Source organism: Lepisosteus oculatus, chromosome 3 (assembly GCF_040954835.1).
Source record: "Lepisosteus oculatus isolate fLepOcu1 chromosome 3, fLepOcu1.hap2, whole genome shotgun sequence".
Classification (NCBI taxonomy): Eukaryota; Metazoa; Chordata; class Actinopteri; order Semionotiformes; family Lepisosteidae; genus Lepisosteus; species Lepisosteus oculatus.
Window position 1 is genome coordinate 6,371,850 of NC_090698.1, and position 18,586 is coordinate 6,390,435.

The following is an 18,586-nucleotide window of genomic DNA, read 5'->3' on the forward strand; positions in this document are numbered from 1 at the left end:
TGTGTGCAATATATGCCAGGGACTTGTGCAATATATTTATATTTATATTGTGCAATACAACTTTTTGTGTACTGTTCTCGTTTGTTCTTTGTATATTCTGGACTGTGAGCAACTCCTCTTAGTGCACGTCTCACTGACTGTACTGTACTGACTGTATTGTTGTATTATTGTATCATTTCGTTACACTGTGCTGTGTTGACTGTGCTAAGCTGCTGTAGCACTGCAGTTTCCCGCACGGGATCAACAACGTATCTATCGTTTGCCATTGCCAGTTGTAAGGTATGTAATCGTCATCATCTTTATTTCATATGTCTTAAAAAGGAACAAATATGCAAGTCTGTGATCTTCAGATTTCCTTATATCATTGTTTTCTCCACAGTAGTTGAAAAGATGCGTCATTAGGCGAGGTGTTTCTCATCTGGTATACCTTAGGTAACTCACAAATTATTTCCCCTGTGACGGTAATCGTGTGTTTACCTGTGCAACATCTATCACTAAGGAAACGGAGCAGAAGACACGGCGCATGTCTGAAGATTACCTAACCCGACCACGTGACACGAGGCCGAAACCACTTTCCACGGGGAGCGGCAGCTGGTGTGGGGGGACTCGGGTGTGGTTTGACTTCGCTCTGTTACAAAATGACTCACGGCAGCGAATTGCAAAAGCCTATGAACTCTACTAGCCTACTTAGCACTATATTATTCATCACTGAGTGTTCCCGTAGTGAAGACAAATCATTTTTAAAATGGTTGCTGGCAGCTCTCCCTATCGTGTCTCCGCTCCGAGGCCGTTGGTACAGTCCGCGGCGAAGGGTACAATACAGCTCTGCTCGCCCCGCCCCGCAACCACTTCAATAACACGGCTGAGGGGGCGGTTGTCTGAGGGCAGGTTGCTACTGTACATCGTCTTTATTTCAATAAGCTGTGGTCCAGCTAGACCAGAGCCACTGGTCCCATCAACATGCCAGTCAAGGTGCTCATTACTTACTGGTACGTAGGCTCACTTTTAAGGGCGTCGTTTTTATTAATAGAAGCAGGTTCTGCTGACTCGCAGCTCTGCGCGAACCGTCCAGGCATTTGTGGAGGAGTCGGTAAATTATTATTACCTAGCATTTAAAACCGGTATTGTTTTGTTAACTACTTATTAAATAAGCTACTGGAGTTTACAAATGATCCCACTGAGCATTTTTACAGTATCTATAGGTCTGATAATTGAATGCGAAGTTACAGTATTTACAGTATCTACAGGTCCGAGGATGACGAGTGTTAATGTGAGGTTACAGATGACCAGACTGAGAGTCTTTACAGTATCTTCAGGTCTGAGGATGATGAGTGTTAATGTGAGGTTACAGATGACCAGACTGAGAGTCTTTACAGTATCTTCAGGTCTGAGGATGATGAGTGTTAATGTGAGGTTACAGATGACCAGACTGAGAGTCTTTACAGTATCTTCAGGTCTGATGATGATGAGTGTTACTGGGAAGCTACATATGATCAGACTGAGTATAGATTTGGTGATGATGAGTATTAATGTGAGGTTGTGTAACCTACTCCCGTCCGCAGGTGTGCAGAGACCGGTGCGCCTGGAATCCAGTGTCGCCCGCATTCTCTCGAGAACCAGTTCCTCATTTCCCTCTCCCTGCCTCCTGCAGGACTGTCTGTGCAGATCTGTTCTCAGGGAGGGAAGCAGCTGGAAATCAACAAGACTCTTTTACTGTGGGTCTCAGGGACTGCAGCTCACCAGCAGCCCTGCGCTACACTGTACACCAGTGCACAGGGTGTAGCATGATATAGCTTGTATTGTATAGGCTGGAATGTGCATCAGTGATGTACAGAAGCAAATACAGACGGTCAGGTGTGTATAGTGCAGCAGAGTCTGTGTAGGCTGTGTGTAGTAGTGTAGTAAATGAACAGGCATGTATGGTGCAGTAGAGTCTGTGTAGGGTGTGTGTAGTAGATGACAGGTCTGTACGGTACAGTAGGGTGGGTGTAGTGGTGTAGTAGATGACAGGTCTGTACGGTACAGTAGGGTGGGTGTAGTGGTGTAGTAGATGACGGGTCTGTACGGTACAGAAGGGTGGGTGTAGTGGTGTAGTAGACGACGGGTCTGTACGGTACAGTAGGGTGGGTGTAGTGGTGTAGTGGACGACGGGTCTGTACGGTACAGTAGGGTGGGTGTAGTGGTGTAGTAGATGACGGGTCTGTACGGTACAGTAGGGTGGGTGTAGTAGTGTAGTAGATGGCGGGTCTGTACGGTACAGTAGGGTGGGTGTAGTGGTGTAGTAGATGACGGGTCTGTACGGTACAGTAGGGTGGGTGTAGTGGTGTAGTAGATGACGGGTCTTATGGTACAGTAGGGTGGGTGTAGTGGTGTAGTAGATGACGGGTCTGTACGGTACAGTAGGGTGGGTGTAGTGGTGTAGTAGATGACGGGTCTGTACGGTACAGTAGGGTGGGTGTAGTGGTGTAGTAGATGACGGGTCTGTACGGTACAGTAGGGTGGGTGTAGTGGTGTAGTAGATGACGGGTCTGTACGGTACAGTAGGGTGGGTGTAGTGGTGTAGTAGATGACGGGTCTGTACGGTACAGTAGGGTGTGTGTAGTAGTGTAGTAGATGACGGGTCTTATGGTACAGTAGGGTGTGTGTAGTAGTGTAGTAGATGACGGGTCTTATGGTACAGTAGGGTGTGTGTAGTAGTGTAGTAGATGACGGGTCTGTACGGTACAGTAGGGTGTGTGTAGTGGTGTAGTAGATGACGGGTCTGTACGGTACAGTAGGGTGGGTGTAGTGGTGTAGTAGATGACGGGTCTGTACGGTACAGTAGGGTGTGTGTAGTAGTGTAGTAGATGACGGGTCTTATGGTACAGTAGGGTGTGTGTAGTAGTGTAGTAGATGACGGGTCTGTACGGTACAGTAGGGTGTGTGTAGTGGTGTAGTAGATGACGGGTCTGTACGGTACAGTAGGGTGGGTGTAGTGGTGTAGTAGATGACGGGTCTTATGGTACAGTAGGGTGGGTGTAGTGGTGTAGTAGACGACGGGTCTGTACGGTACAGTAGGGTGGGTGTAGTGGTGTAGTAGACGACGGGTCTGTACGGTACAGTAGGGTGGGTGTAGTGGTGTAGTAGATGACGGGTCTGTACGGTACAGTAGGGTGGGTGTAGTGGTGTAGTAGATGACGGGTCTGTACGGTACAGTAGGGTGGGTGTAGTGGTGTAGTAGATGACGGGTCTGTACGGTACAGTAGGGTGGGTGTGTGTAGTAGATGACAGGTCTGTACGGTACAGTAGGGTGGGTGTAGTAGTGTAGTAGATGACAGGTCTGTACGGTACAGTAGGGTGGGTGTAGTGGTGTAGTAGATGACAGGTCTGTACGGTACAGTAGGGTGGGTGTAGTGGTGTAGTAGATGACGGGTCTGTACGGTACAGTAGGGTGGGTGTAGTGGTGTAGTAGATGACGGGTCTGTACGGTACAGTAGGGTGGGTGTAGTGGTGTAGTAGATGACGGGTCTGTACGGTACAGTAGGGTGGGTGTAGTGGTGTAGTAGATGACGGGTCTGTACGGTACAGTAGGGTGGGTGTAGTGGTGTAGTAGATGACGGGTCTACGGTACAGTAGGGTGGGTGTAGTGGTGTAGTAGACGACGGGTCTGTACGGTACAGTAGGGTGGGTGTAGTGGTGTAGTAGACGACGGGTCTGTGCGGTACAGTAGGGTGGGTGTAGTGGTGTAGTAGATGACGGGTCTGTGCGGTACAGTAGGGTGGGTGTAGTGGTGTAGTAGATGACGGGTCTGTACGGTACAGTAGGGTGTGTGTCAGTGTAATTGTCAGTGTAGTAAGATGTGTAATGCCCGGCGGTGGGGCAGCAGCGTGTGGGGGTGTGGGGGTGTGGGGGTGTGGGGGTGTGGGGGTGTGGGGGCGGGGCTCTGCGTGCCAGGCCAGCGCGAGCGCTCCTGCAGGGCGCGAGCAGAGCGGGAGCTGTGTGGTCATGCCAGAGTGTGTTTTTAATGCACAGTCACCTCCTTCTCTCTCTCTCTCTCCCCACACCTGCTCCTGCCAGCGGTGGATGAGGGTACAGACCCAAGGTGAGCAGACGTGGCAAGTCAGCAGGGAAGACAGGCCGCGAGGGGTGGGAGGAGGGCTGGATGGCAACTTGAACGGGTCAGTGGGTGAAAGATTGGGGTGTGAATGGACTGAGGAACAGGGGGGTGATGAATGGATTGAGGGGTGAAAGATGGGGGTGTCAGTACACTGACACCCGATCAGATGGATTGAGGGGTTTGTGGGAGACGGCTGAATGGATGAAGGGGGGCAGATGCAAGGAGGGGTGGATGGCTTGAGGGAGAGAGAGCTTGAGGGGTGGATCGAGAGAGGTGGACAGGAGGCTGGATGGGTCGATAGGTGAGTGGAGGGGGGGTGGTTGGATTGATTCGTGAATTCAGGATGAACAGATTGAAGAGTGGATAAATGGATTCAGGAACAGAGAGATTGAGGGCTGGATGGATTGAGGGGTGGATGGACGATATGGAAGGATGGAGGGGTGGACAAGAGGATGGAATCTAGATCTTCTCTCTTTGCTTTTCCAGTTCACCAAGCTCAAGACCCTGCTGGAGGATGAGTTTCCAGGCAATCTTGAGATAGTGAGTGACTAACGACCGCAATAGTGACTGCGATGTTAATGACAGTCCGCTGTGCCACCAGTATGGTTTGCTGGATCCTATGCATTTTCTTTCCCGTGTTGAATGTTGAAGTCTACTGCACTATCCTGCACTGTACCGAACTGCATTGTGTTGCACTTTCCAGTCCTGGGTTGTGCTTTCTGTGCTGTGTCTCTCACCCCTGTGTCCCTCTCAGACAGGACAGAGCACCCCCTCGGTTTCGGGGTGGTTCGAGGTAGAGGTGAACGGCACCCTGGTCCACTCCAAGAAGGTGAGTCATGAGCGCCAGACTCCGGTGCTCCTGCCCAGTGAGTCTGCGGTCGTCCTGAGTGCAGTCGGGCGTCATGGGGCTCGTGGATGATGTCACCAGGCCGACGGTGCTGTGCTTGTATCTGTGTTCCTGCAGCTCGGCGACGGCTTCGTGGACAGCGAGGCCAAGATGGCGAAGGTGGTTCGTGCGATTGAGGCAGCGCTGAAGAACTGAAGCTGCGCGCTGTTGGGAGGTGAGGAGAACGAGGGAACAAGGGATCAAAACCGGGGGCACTGTTGACCCCCTCCCCTTCTCTCCCTGGCTCTTCGTGGTGTGTATGTGGCTTCACTCTCCTTCACCTACCAGGGTGTGTATAGTAATGTCCCTCTCTGTTAGGACAGTGGCAGTGTACCCTATAGAGTCCAGGGTGTGTATAGTAATGTCCCTCTCTGTAAGGACAGTGGCAGTGTACCCTATAGAGCGCAGGGTGTGTATAGGAATGTCCCTCTCTGTTAGGACAGTGGCAGTGTACCCTATAGAGCGCAGGGTGTGTATAGTAATGTCCCTCTCTGTAAGGACAGTGGCAGTGTACCCTATAGAGCGCAGGGTGTGTATAGGAATGTCCCTCTCTGTTAGGACAGTGGCAGTGTACCCTATAGAGCGCAGGGTGTGTATAGTAATGTCCCTCTCTGTAAGGACAGTGGCAGTGTACCCTATAGAGCGCAGGGTGTGTATAGTAATGTCCCTCTCTGTAAGGACAGTGGCAGTGTACCCTATAGAGCGCAGGGTGTGTATAGTAATGTCCCTCTCTGTAAGGACAGTGGCAGTGTACCCTATAGAGCGCAGGGTGTGTATAGTAATGTCCCTCTCTGTTAGGACAGTGGCAGTGTACCCTATAGAGCGCAGGGTGTGTATAGTAATGTCCCTCTCTGTTAGGACAGTGGCAGTGTACCCTATAGAGTGCAGGGTGTGTATATAGAGACTCTACTGTAGAGTCCAGGGTGTGTATAGTAATGTCCCTCTCTGTAAGGACAGTGGCAGTGTACCCTATAGAGCGCAGGGTGTGTATATAGAGACTCTACTGTAGAGTCCAGGGTGTGTATAGTAATGTCCCTCTCTGTAAGGACAGTGGCAGTGTACCCTATAGAGTGCAGGGTGTGTATAGTAATGTCCCTCTCTGTAAGGACAGTGGCAGTGTACCCTATAGAGCGCAGGGTGTGTATAGTAATGTCCCTCTCTGTAAGGACAGTGGCAGTGTACCCTATAGAGCGCAGGGTGTGTATAGTAATGTCCCTCTCTGTAAGGACAGTGGCAGTGTACCCTATAGAGCGCAGGGTGTGTATAGTAATGTCCCTCTCTGTAAGGACGGTGGCAGTGTACCCTATAGAGTGCAGGGTGTGTATAGTAATGTCCCTCTCTGTAAGGACAGTGGCAGTGTACCCTATAGAGTGCAGGGTGTGTATATAGAGATTCTACTGTAGAGTCCAGGGTGTGTATAGTAATGTCCCTCTCTGTAAGGACGGTGGCAGTGTACCCTATAGAGCGCAGGGTGTGTATAGTAATGTCCCTCTCTGTTAGGACAGTGGCAGTGTACCCTATAGAGCGCAGGGTGTGTATAGTAATGTCCCTCTCTGTTAGGACAGTGGCAGTGTACCCTATAGAGCGCAGGGTGTGTATAGTAATGTCCCTCTCTGTTAGGACAGTGGCAGTGTACCCTATAGAGCGCAGGGTGTGTATAGTAATGTCCCTCTCTGTAAGGACAGTGGCAGTGTACCCTATAGAGTGCAGGGTGTGTATATAGAGACTCTACTGTAGAGTCCAGGGTGTGTATAGTAATGTCCCTCTCTGTAAGGACAGTGGCAGTGTACCCTATACAGCGCAGGGTGTGTATAGTAATGTCCCTCTCTGTAAGGACAGTGGCAGTGTACCCTATAGAGCGCAGGGTGTGTATAGTAATGTCCCTCTCTGTAAGGACAGTGGCAGTGTACCCTATAGAGCGCAGGGTGTGTATAGTAATGTCCCTCTCTGTAAGGACGGTGGCAGTGTACCCTATAGAGTGCAGGGTGTGTATAGTAATGTCCCTCTCTGTAAGGACAGTGGCAGTGTACCCTATAGAGTGCAGGGTGTGTATATAGAGACTCTACTGTAGAGTCCAGGGTGTGTATAGTAATGTCCCTCTCTGTAAGGACGGTGGCAGTGTACCCTATAGAGCGCAGGGTGTGTATAGTAATGTCCCTCTCTGTTAGGACAGTGGCAGTGTACCCTATAGAGCGCAGGGTGTGTATAGTAATGTCCCTCTCTGTAAGGACGGTGGCAGTGTACCCTATAGAGCGCAGGGTGTGTATAGTAATGTCCCTCTCTGTAAGGACGGTGGCAGTGTACCCTATAGAGTGCAGGGTGTGTATAGTAATGTCCCTCTCTGTAAGGACAGTGGCAGTGTACCCTATAGAGTGCAGGGTGTGTATATAGAGACTCTACTGTAGAGTCCAGGGTGTGTATAGTAATGTCCCTCTCTGTAAGGACGGTGGCAGTGTACCCTATAGAGTGCAGGGTGTGTATAGTAATGTCCCTCTCTGTAAGGACGGTGGCAGTGTACCCTATAGAGTCCAGGGTGTGTATAGTAATGTCCCTCTCTGTAAGGACAGTGGCAGTGTACCCTATAGAGTGCAGTGCACTAACTTCGCTCTCCCTCCCCTCCTGCAGTCCGGCTCCTCGGTCTCGCTCTCTCGGTGATTGATGACGGTGGCTTCCACAGTGTCACGTGACACGGGAGCGACCCGAAGGCCCACGGCCTCACCGGAGAGACGCCACACGGAGAGCCCGGAGTCCCACACGCCGGCTTCACGTCTACTGCATGCAGACTGGGGTGGGGGTGTGTGTTGGGGTACACGGGGGGGAACATGGATCATCGGATTGCAACATGCTTCTGGCTTAGATGGGGGAGCGGGTGAAGGGATCTTGCGTTTATGTTTTCTAGGAGAGCAGAGGACTGGAAAGGGTTTGTACTGTATTTTCAGTAACATCATCCTGAGTTTTTATAACCGCAGTGAAAGGAGCCTGTTTGGGTTGAGTCCTGTCGGGAGTTGAAATGAGATAGAGAGTTCTTCACTGTAGGCAAAAGAACACTTGCTGTCTTAACTGTCTGCTTTCTGGCGTAGCCTGAATTTAGCAGCATGGTGCCACAGATCTGTGGCAGCCAAACAAGACTGTCACCTTGCACTGCCATTGTAACATTTTCCTGGGCAGCCCAGAGAGGCTCAAAGGTGCTCATCCTTACTCCCAACAGCAGTGAGGCACACAAGGAGCTAGTCGGCCTGGTGACACCATGGCTGAAACATGGAAATAGCAACACCTATCAATACACACATCTCTATATTGTGGCACACCTGCTTCAGACAACATGGCGGCCTTGTCTACTTTTCCCAGAAGCCTTTGGGTGGGGGGGTGAGCTGCTGACTGTTGTTCAGACGGCAGTTAGAAAAGGAGGAAGCAGAGGCTTTCTGTCTGTCAGGAGGGACTGAAGACTTCTCCAGCCACCAGTGGGAGAAGGACTGACCAGGGAACTGTGGACCAGAGCAACATGCACATTTTCCTGAAATGAGATGAGTTTTGAGTTTATTTGGAAGAAGTTTGAAAGTGTCTCAAGGTTGTTTTTGTGAACAGTTGTTGAATTTCTGAGGCCAATAAACATCCAGCCTAGCTGTCTGGCACACATTTGAGCTCCTGATGAGACCTAAAGTTCCTAAAAAGAGCTTAGGCGTGCTTTGGGGTTTGGTTTGTGGTGGTGGCTGTTTTTCTATTGCATTATAAAATAAAGAGCACCATTTAAAAGTTGTTCATTTTTTATATTTTAAGTTCCTTTTAGGAACTCAGGATCTAGCCAGGAGCTCAGATTGATGCCAGACAGCTAAGCCGGCTGTTTGTTGGCCTCCAAAAATCAAACAACCCTTCACAGAAAACGATAGAAGTCAAAACTCCCCCCCCTCCTCCAGAGGCTTCTGGGAAATGTAGTTCAGACAAGGCAGCCATCTTGTCTGGACCAGCCATGCCCTTGGGATACGTACACCAGAAGAAGCTCCTGCTAGGCTCAGTCTATTGTCTGAGACAGCAGGGGTCTATGGCAGTGCCTGCAGTGCCGGGTGCTGTACCCTTCCACCTTCTCTTAGCTCTGGCTCTGTGACATGATGCACTTTCTGCTCTTTCTCAATAAATGTTTACACTCAAGACCTGCCTCCTGTCCCGTTTCTCCGCTCTTCCTCCTTGTTGCCATTTCTTGTCGTACTGTATTAATGCACCACAACCCGAGTGAGGAGCACATGGTGCATTGCTCCATACAGATACCTGATCGCACTGGAAGAGGTCGGGTAGCGAGCTGTGTCCGCGTGCGTGCGCTGCAGGGGAACAGGTCAAGTTCTGGTTTACCTGTAAACAGCCTTCAGGTTCGACAGCTGAAGAAGGCTCCACAGGCGAAACATTGTGTTTCCTTGGAATAAACCTGTACCTGTTCCATTTTGGAAAAGGAACCCTGTTCAGTTCAGTGATTTCAAGTGACTGTAAGTGATGTTGAGCTCCCCAAACTGTCATCATTTAAGATGCTGAGTTCCTACCTGTCCTCGGCGTGTTTTGACTGCAACTCGTTCTCCATCATCTGGATTCTCACTGGTCCCAACTGTGATTTAATGATGATAATTCCTTATATTTATACAGCGCTTTTCTGGACACTCCACTCAAAGCGCTTTACAGGTAATGGGGATCCCCTCCACCCCCACCAGTGTGCAGCCACACCTGGATGATGCGACGGCAGCCATAGTGCGCCAGAACGCTCCCCACACACCAGCTCTCAGTGGGAGGAGAGCAGAGTGATGAAGCCAGTTCAGGGCGGGAGATTATTAGGAGGCCATGATTGGTGAAGGCCAATGGGAAACTTGGCCAGGCAAAGGGGTAACACCCCTACTCCTTTTGGGAAACGCCCTGGGATTTTTAATGACCACAGAGAGTCACGACCTCGGTTTTCTGTCTCATCCAGAGGACTGTGCCTTTTTACAGTACAGTGTTCCCGTCACTATACTGGGGCATTAGGACCCACACAGACCGCAGGGTGAGCGCCCCCTGCTGGCCCCACTGACACCTCTTCCAGCAGGTTTTCCCAGGAGTCTCCCATCCAGGCACTGGCCAGGCTCACACCTGCTGAGCTCCAGGGGGCTGCCAGCTGGGAGCTGCAGGGTGAAAGAGCTCCTTGGTTCCGTTGGCTGGGGTTCTGGGGTCACTGTCCTGCAGCGCGGCGACCCACCGCCCAGTGCGTACAGGAGACTGTCCTGCGGCAGGAGCACACAGGCTGCGGCCACGGGCCTCGGGAGTCACCCTGCTGCCAGCAGCAGTCGTGTCGGAGAAGCCCAGGGAGCCAGCTGCCTGCCTGGACTCAAGTCATGTGTCCCAATGTGCTTGGAAGGACAATACGAGCCGGAGGAGCTTGGGAACAAGGTTTTGTGGACGGAGGAGGGCAGAGCAAGCCAGCTTCTATCCTAGTGCACTGTGCATCCCTTACAGCTAACTGCAGCACCTCAGTGCTGCACTGTGCACTTTTTGCATAGTCTTTTTTTCCAGAACTACATATTTACTGTTCTGTTATTATTAGTTATGTTTGTAATGTGCTGTCTGCATTGCGTGGTGTTGTGTCTGCTGTAATGTGTATGTCCCAAGAGAGCAGCGTGACTTAGAATTCCAATGTACAAGTACATACAGCAATATAACCCTCTGCTACTGAAGATAAACTTTTATGGGAGTGATGGAAGGCATAGAGTGTGGGAAAAAAAAGAAAGGAACTACAGAAGCTCACCTGGGACGTTTTGCTGGGCCCACAGGTCTTGTGTCCTAGGTTCCATTCTGGCCTAGAGCACGTTCTGCGAGGAGTCTGCATGTTCTTTGCATGCCTTTGCTGACTCTGGTTTCCTCCCTCAGTCCAAAAGCATGATATCTGGGTTAATTGACATCTCTAAATTGTCCTTGAGTGTGCGTGTGTATGCGGGAGTAAATGAATCAAAGCAGAAATATTGTTTATTCATTGTTAAAAAAAACGCCTTTATCGTAGGCATTTTGACCTTACCAAAATGGCGTCCGTAAGCTACCACTGTGTTGATAGGAAATGGATGAGGTTGTCCGGAAGTCAGCATGTTGCCGTAGTTACCAGTCATTTGTCACACTACCGTATTATCCGGCCGCCCGGTGTCGCAAAATTTGCAGAATCACTATGGCGTCGGTTTTGAAAGAGACAGCGAGTCTGTACGAGACTTTGAAATCCGAATGGAACAAGAAGAACCCAGTTGTAAACAAATGTGGCGATATTTTGGCTAAACTGAAGGTAAAGTCCAACGTCTGAAGCGCTTAACGTGTTAAAACGTAGGGATAGACCGTAGATCTTACTGTGTTTTACTGCTCGGTCGCGTCGGACGGTACGTGTGGCTTTAGAGTGGCATAGTTTTTGTTTTCTCTAGGTAAACTATAAAAATAAATCTGATTATTTAGTGCAGGAACGAGCATTAAATAACATTACGCGTTTTATATCATGCTATAGACCCAGTGTAAGCAAAACCTTTTCACTATTCAGGATTGATTATTATTAGTGGGGGTGACAGTGTGTCACTCCGGTAGTACAGTTCTTCCATGTAAATTTTGTCATTTGTAACTCGTATTTTCGGGTACATCTGCGTAGCCTGCCGACTGTAGTTCTGTATTAATTTTGTTAATAGTAGCATGAGCATATAATAACAACGAATTCCGGCTTCACTGGCCGTGTCATGCAGGCAAGCGGGCAAGACTCCCACTGTACAGCAGTCTGGTCCCCTCCGGGTTTTGACAGCCGCAGGGCTCGTTAGATCTCGGGCTGGTCGCTTTATTCTGTTTGATCGGCACAGTTTGTAGTCTGGGCAGCAGATAAACCCTGGACTGGATCCCCAGATCCAGACGCTGGGTGAGATTAGAAGCAGTTCTGCTGTGACTCCTGGCGTGTGGACGACAAGAGCAGACAAGATGTCTGTGGCTCCGGACAGGACGGTGTGAATGAAGACTTGTAAACACCCGCTACTCATGCTGCTGGCCTCCCTTCCCTCTGTCCTCTGTCCTCTGTGGTCCTCTCTCTGCCCTCTCGTTTACTGTTCCATTCTCCCCTCCTCTCTTCACCTCTTTCTCCTCTTCGCACTCCTCTCAACTCCAGTTCAGTTCGATTCAAGGTGCTTTATTGGGATGACTGATGAGTGAAATCAGAGAAAAACAAATACAGTTAACATAAAACGCAAATCCTCTATCTCTCTCCTCTTCCCCTCTATCGTACTATGTGTTTGTTGCTCTATGCTCCCTGCTGGGTGTTGTTGCTGTGATTGTCATTGTTTTTTTATTTCCTGTTGTGTGATGTGCCGTAATGGGCCGTGCATGTTGACTGGTGTTGTGTATCGCGCTGTGCGCGTCCTGAGAGAACAGGCCGTATAAGAGTCCCAGTGGACACGTACTGTACACAGGTACAGGTGGCAAATAAACTCCTGTCCTCTCTCCAGATCTCCCTGCTGGAGTTAAACTTCCTGCCCACCTCAGGGACCAAGCTGACCAAGCAGCAGCTCATTCTGGCACGTAAGTACCCCCGTGTACCCCCGTCTCTCGGCTCTCGGCTCTTGTGCGTCTCGGGCAGTGCCTGACAGTGGGATTCGGGGTTTCTGGTACAGATGCCAGCTCTGTGGGGGCACAAGCACCTCACATTATTAACACCAGGGCGACAGCATTTTTGCTCTGTTCATCTCTGGGAGGATCCTGTAGGCTTGTACGCTTTCAAAGCAAAATGAACTATGGCACTTCTCCTGGGCTCCATATTCAACTTCCTTGACTTCGATAAGTAGAGATGCAAGGAGCCACAGCACAGTCCAGTGAAGGTTCGAGGGGAGTTAAATTGTGCCAAAAAACGCCATTTCCGGAGAACACTGGGAGAAGACGGACACAAGGCGTGTTCCCTCCCAGGGTCCTGCATTCCAGCAGTGTTACAGGTGTCCAGCCAGGGTCACTCTGTGTTATTACTTTGAGTAGGTGTTTGAGTGACCAAATTCTTGAAATTCTTCCACTTTTGGTTCAGTGGCTCTTCCTGATAATTATCCCCCCCCTTCAGATTTTCCTGAGATGTCTCCTACAACAGCAGGTGTCTGTTTAGAATCCACCCAAGCCAGGTCAGGAGTAATGGCCCCTTGGCAGCGCCAGATCTCTGCAGGTCATTGTGTTGCGGCTGGTCTGTCGTTTATTGACTCGGCTTCATGCAGTCATCGGCACAAGTTACATTACGGACTGTAAGTTAATCACAAAATCATAAACTGACGTTTGATCAGAAGAGATTGTCTTGCCCTGGACAGCCGTTGTCGGAGAGAGAAGTTCACAGGACCTACTGTATATATTCCAGAAATTAATACATTTCTCATTTGGAAAACCAGTCCTACAATAAAACTCCAAACTCCGTTTTCCACAGTAATGTGATTTTGAAAGCATGGATGATCTATAATAATAATTAATAGTCCCTTACACTCATATCGTGCTGTTGTGGATCTGTCACCGCAAAACGTCTAACAGATCAGCAGATAAATGAAAAGCACGTGATGATAAGTTCTGTGGTCAGTGCTCTGTATTCCTGGAGTTTGTTTCACTGGAAATGTAAACGTGTCACATGTAAGGCACGTGTAATTGTGTTCACCTTCACAGCAGTAAGAAGCCTCCTGAGTGGTAAGAAATGCTTCACTCTTTCTTGGCATGAGGGAAGGTAGCAGAGAAGTGCTTTGTTAATGTGAATGCTTTTCAAGGCAAGGGCCCCCAGTCATCGTATCCCTGCCTCTCTCTGCCTGTGCCAGGAGATGTGCTGGAGATCGGAGCCCAGTGGAGTATCCTGGACAGGAACATCCCCTCCTTTGAGAGATACATGGCTCAGCTCAAGTGCTACTACTTCGACTACAAGTCAGTTGTTCTGCCTGCCCTCAGTCCCCCTCCGTCCCCCTCCGTCCCCCTCCGTCCCCCTCCGTCCCCCTCCCTCTCTGTCCCTCTCTGTCCCTCTCTGTCCCTCTCTGTCCCTCTCTGTCCCTCTCTACGTGAGAGTGTTTGCCTTGAAATTGCCAGGTCTTTAATCCAGCGCCGGCAGTTTTTGGTTTTCCTCTTTGGAAACGCCAGCTCTGTCCGTGTCTTTATGCCTCGGCTCCGGCAGTAATCACCGTGCAGGCGGACTGCACGGATCCCGTGGGAGGGTTGGCGCCGGTCCGGTCCTTCGGACCGGCCCAGGGGCTAACAGTGCAATAGCAGTGTGTGTGGTGACGCGGGTGGTTACAGCCATTCGTTCCATGAGCTGCCTGCTCATGCAAAGGCATTCATTGTCACTGGATACTGACAGAAACAGGTCTTGACAGCACTTCTTTTCTGTCTGAGCTCTCCTTTTGTCCCTTTGTCTGTCTGACTCTGTCTTTGCTCTGTTTCTGTCTCCCTGTCCTCGCCTCTGATTACCTGTGTCTCTCTTTATCCCTGCCAGGCCTGTCTGTGGCAGCATGTTTGGTTGTTCTGCTGTCTGACTGTATGTGTTCTTCTGCCAGCTCTTGTCTCCTCTCGAAACTCCACCTGTGTATCAGACTGGTTCTGTGTCTCTGTGTTAATTAAATGCTCTGCCTCCCTTCCTCTCCCTGTCTCCTCTTCTCCCGTCCTCCTCTACTTCCGTCTCTCACCCTTCTTTCTGTGTCCTCCCCACCCATCTCTCAGAGACGAGCTGCCAGACTCGGCCTATAAGCACCAGCTGCTGGGTCTGAACCTGCTGTTCCTGCTGTCCCAGAACCGTGTCTCCGAGTTCCACACCGAGCTGGAGAGGCTGAGCGCCCGAGACATCCAGAGCAACGTCTACATACGGCACCCCGTCTCTCTGGAGCAGGTAGGGTCACCCTCTGCACCCCGTCTCTCTGGAGCAGGTAGGGTCTCCCTCTGCACCCCGTCTCTCTAGAGCAGGTAGGGTTTCCCTCTACACCCCGTCTCTCTAGAGCAGGTAGGGTTTCCCTCTACACCTCGTCTCTCTAGAGCAGGTAGGGTTTGTTACTGTAACTGTGTCTCTGCTGTGTTCTGCCTGCTCTCTTCCTCTTGCTCCTTCTGTTTCTATTGTGTGAAAGGGAGATTTCTATACCTCTGACCTTCATTGATGTCTGTGTTCTTCTGTGACAGTATCTGATGGAGGGCAGCTATAATAAAGTATTCCTGGCCAAGGGCAACATCCCCGCTGAGAGCTACACTTTCTTCATAGACATCCTGCTGGACACCATCCGGTGAGAGAGAGAGAGGGAGCAGTGTGGGGAGCTAAATAGGGGATTGTTCATGTGTTTCTCACTATGACTGTCTCTTGTGATACAGATGAACTGCAGCTCATTTAGAGATTATTAATGCTGTGTGTAAAAACAGTGCCTGTTTACAGGTATGAGATCACTGGCTGTATACAAACCATGTGTACTGACAGTGTCTGTGTTACAGGGATGAGATCACTGGCTGTAGAGAGACTGTGTGTACTGACAGTGTCTGTGTTACAGGGATGAGATCACTGGCTGTAGAGAGACTGTATGTACTGACAGTGTCTGTGTTGTAAAGATGAGATCACTGGCTGTAGAGAGACTGTGTGTACTGACAGTGTCTGTGTTACAGGGATGAGATTGCTGGCTGTAGAGTGACTGTGTGTACTGACAGTGTCTCTGTTGTAAAGATGAGATCACTGGCTGTAGAGAGACTGTGTGTACTGACAGTGTCTGTGTTACAGGGATGAGATCACTGGCTGTAGAGTGACTGTGTGTACTGACAGTGTCTCTGTTGTAAAGATGAGATCACTGGCTGTAGAGAGACTGTGTGTACTGACAGTGTCTGTGTTACAGGGATGAGATCACTGGCTGTAGAGAGACTGTGTGTACTGACAGTGTCTCTGTTGTAAAGATGAGATCACTGGCTGTAGAGAGACTGTGTGTACTGACAGTGTCTCTGTTGTAAAGATGAGATCACTGGCTGTAGAGAGACTGTGTGTACTGACAGTGTCTGTGTTACAGGGATGAGATCGCTGGCTGTATAGAGAAGGCCTACGAGCAGATCTTGTTCAGTGAGGCCACACGGGTCTTGTTCTTCTCTTCACCCAAGAAGATGACTGATTATGCCAAGAAGGTGGGTATGATCCCTGGTTGTAGTTAGGCTATACCCCAGTCCTCTTTCTGTATTGCATTGCATTGTGAATATACTGTACAATATGTGGTGTGTATTACCTCCGCCACGTGCATCATTTTCAGTGTGTTAAACACTGTGTGTGTTAATCATCAGTATCTAGAAGTCTGCAGTGCTTTAACCCATCTCGGTTTTATCAGTATGTAGCAGAGTGCAGAGTGTTACGGTTGTCTCAGTGTATTATCAGTATGTTGCAGTGTACAGTGTTAAACTCTCTATTATCACTATCAAGCAGTGTATTAACCCCTCCCTCCGTGCATAATCATTATCTAGCAGTGTGCAGTGCATTAACCCCTCTCTCTGTGCATATTCAGTATCTAACAGTGTGTAGTGTTAAATCCCTCCCTCTGTGCATAATCAGTATCTAGCAGTGTGCAGTACGTTAACCCCTCTCTCTGCATAATCAGTATCTAGCAGTGTGCAGTACGTTAACCCCTCTCTCTGCATAATCAGTATCTAGCAGTGTGCAGTACATTAACCCCTCTCTCTGCATAATCAGTATCTAGCAGTGTGCAGTGCATTAACCCCTCTCTCTGTGCATAATCAGTATCTAGCAGTGTGCAGTACATTAACCCCTCTCTCTGTGCATAATCAGTATCTAGCAGTGTGCAGTACATTAACCCCTCTCTCTGCATAATCAGTATCTAGCAGTGTGTTAAACCCCTCTCTCTGTGCATAATCATTATCTAGCAGTGTGCATTTTTAAACCCCTCTCTCTGTGCATTTTCAGTATCTAGCAGTGTGCAGTGCATTAACCGTTCTCTGTACATTATCAGTATCTAGTGGTGTGCAGTGTGTTAAAGCTCTCTCTCTTCGTTGTCGGTATCCGGCAGTTTACAGTACATTAACTTTCTCCCTGTCCTTTGTTTTCTTAGCGGGGGTGGACCGAGGGCAAGGGGGGGTATTACTCCTTCAGCTCCCAGCAGCAGCGCACAGAGGAAGTGTCCATTCCTTCCACAGAGTTGGCACAGCAGGTCATAGAATATGCCCGGCAGCTGGAGATGATCGTGTAGCAGCACCTTGCAGCGTGGGAGAGCAACTGCAGATATACAGACACAGACGCACAGAGACAGACATGCAGAAGCGCAGAGATCTATACAGCGATGTGTAGGACATCGCCAGACATACCCCCATAAGTACCTTGTCCATGACAGATGCACACAGGTGGGCAAGTTCACGCACCGAGGGACTGACACGCATGCATTTGTGTGCCTGTGTGTGAGTGTCTGTGTGTGTAATGCAGGTGTAATAAAGACCTAACTGCAGCAGCCGGCGGTGACACTCTCCTTACTGGACCTCTTCGCTGTTTGCCTGCTGGGCACCCACGTCAGGCTCCCGTCAACACTAACATTGTGTTGCGACAGGGGCCTGCCCTCCGAGAGCCGGCCTGGACACAACGCCAAGCACAAAACAGAGCAGACCGTGCACATGAGGCCTTGTGTGACACGCAGGGCCTGACAGCGACGCTCTTGACAGGAAGCTGAGCGAGGCAGGAAGTGTAGGAGGCCTGGCTCCTCTGATTGGAGGGGATGCTCTGTGGCCAGCAGGGCTCTGTGTCTTAATCCTTCTAGGATTCCCTGCCACCCCTTAACAGCTAATCGGGCTGCCATTGGCTGTGCCGTCTGAGCCACAGTCTGAGGCCTTTCTGTTCAGTACTGATCCTCTGGCGGTGTTTGCGGTGGTCTGTTGAGATCTGATCCATTCACAGTGTGCATCTGGTAGAGCAGCTTGCGCTGTTCCAGGCTTTTCCGGTTTGACTAGCTGTGTGAGGAGTTGGATAGTTTTAACTCTTTGTCCAAAACACATATGTTGCAGCCTGGCCTATAATTGCGCAGCTTGTGAACACACGGTCAGATCAGCTCTGCAGAGAACGGGCTCGGGTGGCCTGCAGAGTTTAGGAGCTGGTGCCCACTTGGCCCGTTGGTGTGGGCGCGGAGCTCGTTTCGTCCAGCTCTGGCCCCGGCACCAGGCGTCTCGACCCCCTCTCCCTTCCCGGGAGAAGGCCTCCAGCACACCCTGCAGCAGCTGCTGGTGCTGTAGTTGACATCCTCGACATTGTTTGTAAGGCAATAACTGTCCGAGCTCACAGTAGGCTGGGAAATAGAGAGGCCATGACGTCTGTGGACTATACATCACTGCAAGGAAAGAACTGCTGTTGGCAAAAATGCTTTCAAGTAGCTATGCTGTAGTTCTGCATCTGCCCACTAGAGTGTGCTCTGTCAAGGTAACACCAATCCTTGTTCTCGTTTCCTAGCGAGAGGTGAGAACAATGACTGCTGTCCAGTTCTGACTTGTTTTGCCCCCTGGTTCTTCATGTGCGTCTTCTCACAAAAGAAGTTGTTTATTCCTGTGATGTGACTTTTACTGTAATATATATGCCAAATAAAAAATAAAACCCCTTTTCCACTTTTGAACAGGTCTTTTCCTTTGGACAGCAG

At 49.9% G+C, this 18,586-nt stretch overlaps 2 protein-coding genes across 2 annotated transcripts; both read left to right on the plus strand.

Annotated features, from left to right (window-relative positions):
* Positions 1 to 833: 833 nt before the first annotated feature.
* Positions 834 to 9,128, plus strand: selenow1 (selenoprotein W, 1). Its single transcript, XM_069186475.1, has 6 exons — positions 834 to 989; positions 4,057 to 4,081; positions 4,583 to 4,636; positions 4,851 to 4,925; positions 5,061 to 5,157; positions 7,608 to 9,128. Exons 1-5 carry the CDS (start codon positions 961 to 963, stop codon positions 5,136 to 5,138), a joined length of 261 nt encoding a protein of 86 aa, XP_069042576.1. The 5' UTR covers positions 834 to 960; the 3' UTR covers positions 5,139 to 5,157; positions 7,608 to 9,128.
* A 1,987-nt stretch (positions 9,129 to 11,115) lies between these two features.
* On the plus strand, positions 11,116 to 18,562 carry psmd8 (proteasome 26S subunit, non-ATPase 8). Its single transcript, XM_069186480.1, has 7 exons — positions 11,116 to 11,262; positions 12,452 to 12,524; positions 13,778 to 13,880; positions 14,667 to 14,832; positions 15,117 to 15,217; positions 15,980 to 16,091; positions 17,024 to 18,562. Exons 1-7 carry the CDS (start codon positions 11,152 to 11,154, stop codon positions 17,159 to 17,161), a joined length of 804 nt encoding a protein of 267 aa, XP_069042581.1. The 5' UTR covers positions 11,116 to 11,151; the 3' UTR covers positions 17,162 to 18,562.
* The last annotated feature ends 24 nt before the right edge of the window (positions 18,563 to 18,586 follow it).

Bases quoted from the DNA above. Each gene is read 5' to 3' on its own strand.
- psmd8 (XM_069186480.1), top strand. From the start codon at position 11,152: ATGGCGTCGGTTTTGAAAGAGACAGCGAGTCTGTACGAGACTTTGAAA. The intron at 12,525-13,777 runs GTAAGTACCCCC...TGCCTGTGCCAG, and splicing joins GCAGCAGCTCATTCTGGCAC to GAGATGTGCTGGAGATCGGA. The intron at 16,092-17,023 runs GTGGGTATGATC...TTGTTTTCTTAG, and splicing joins TGACTGATTATGCCAAGAAG to CGGGGGTGGACCGAGGGCAA.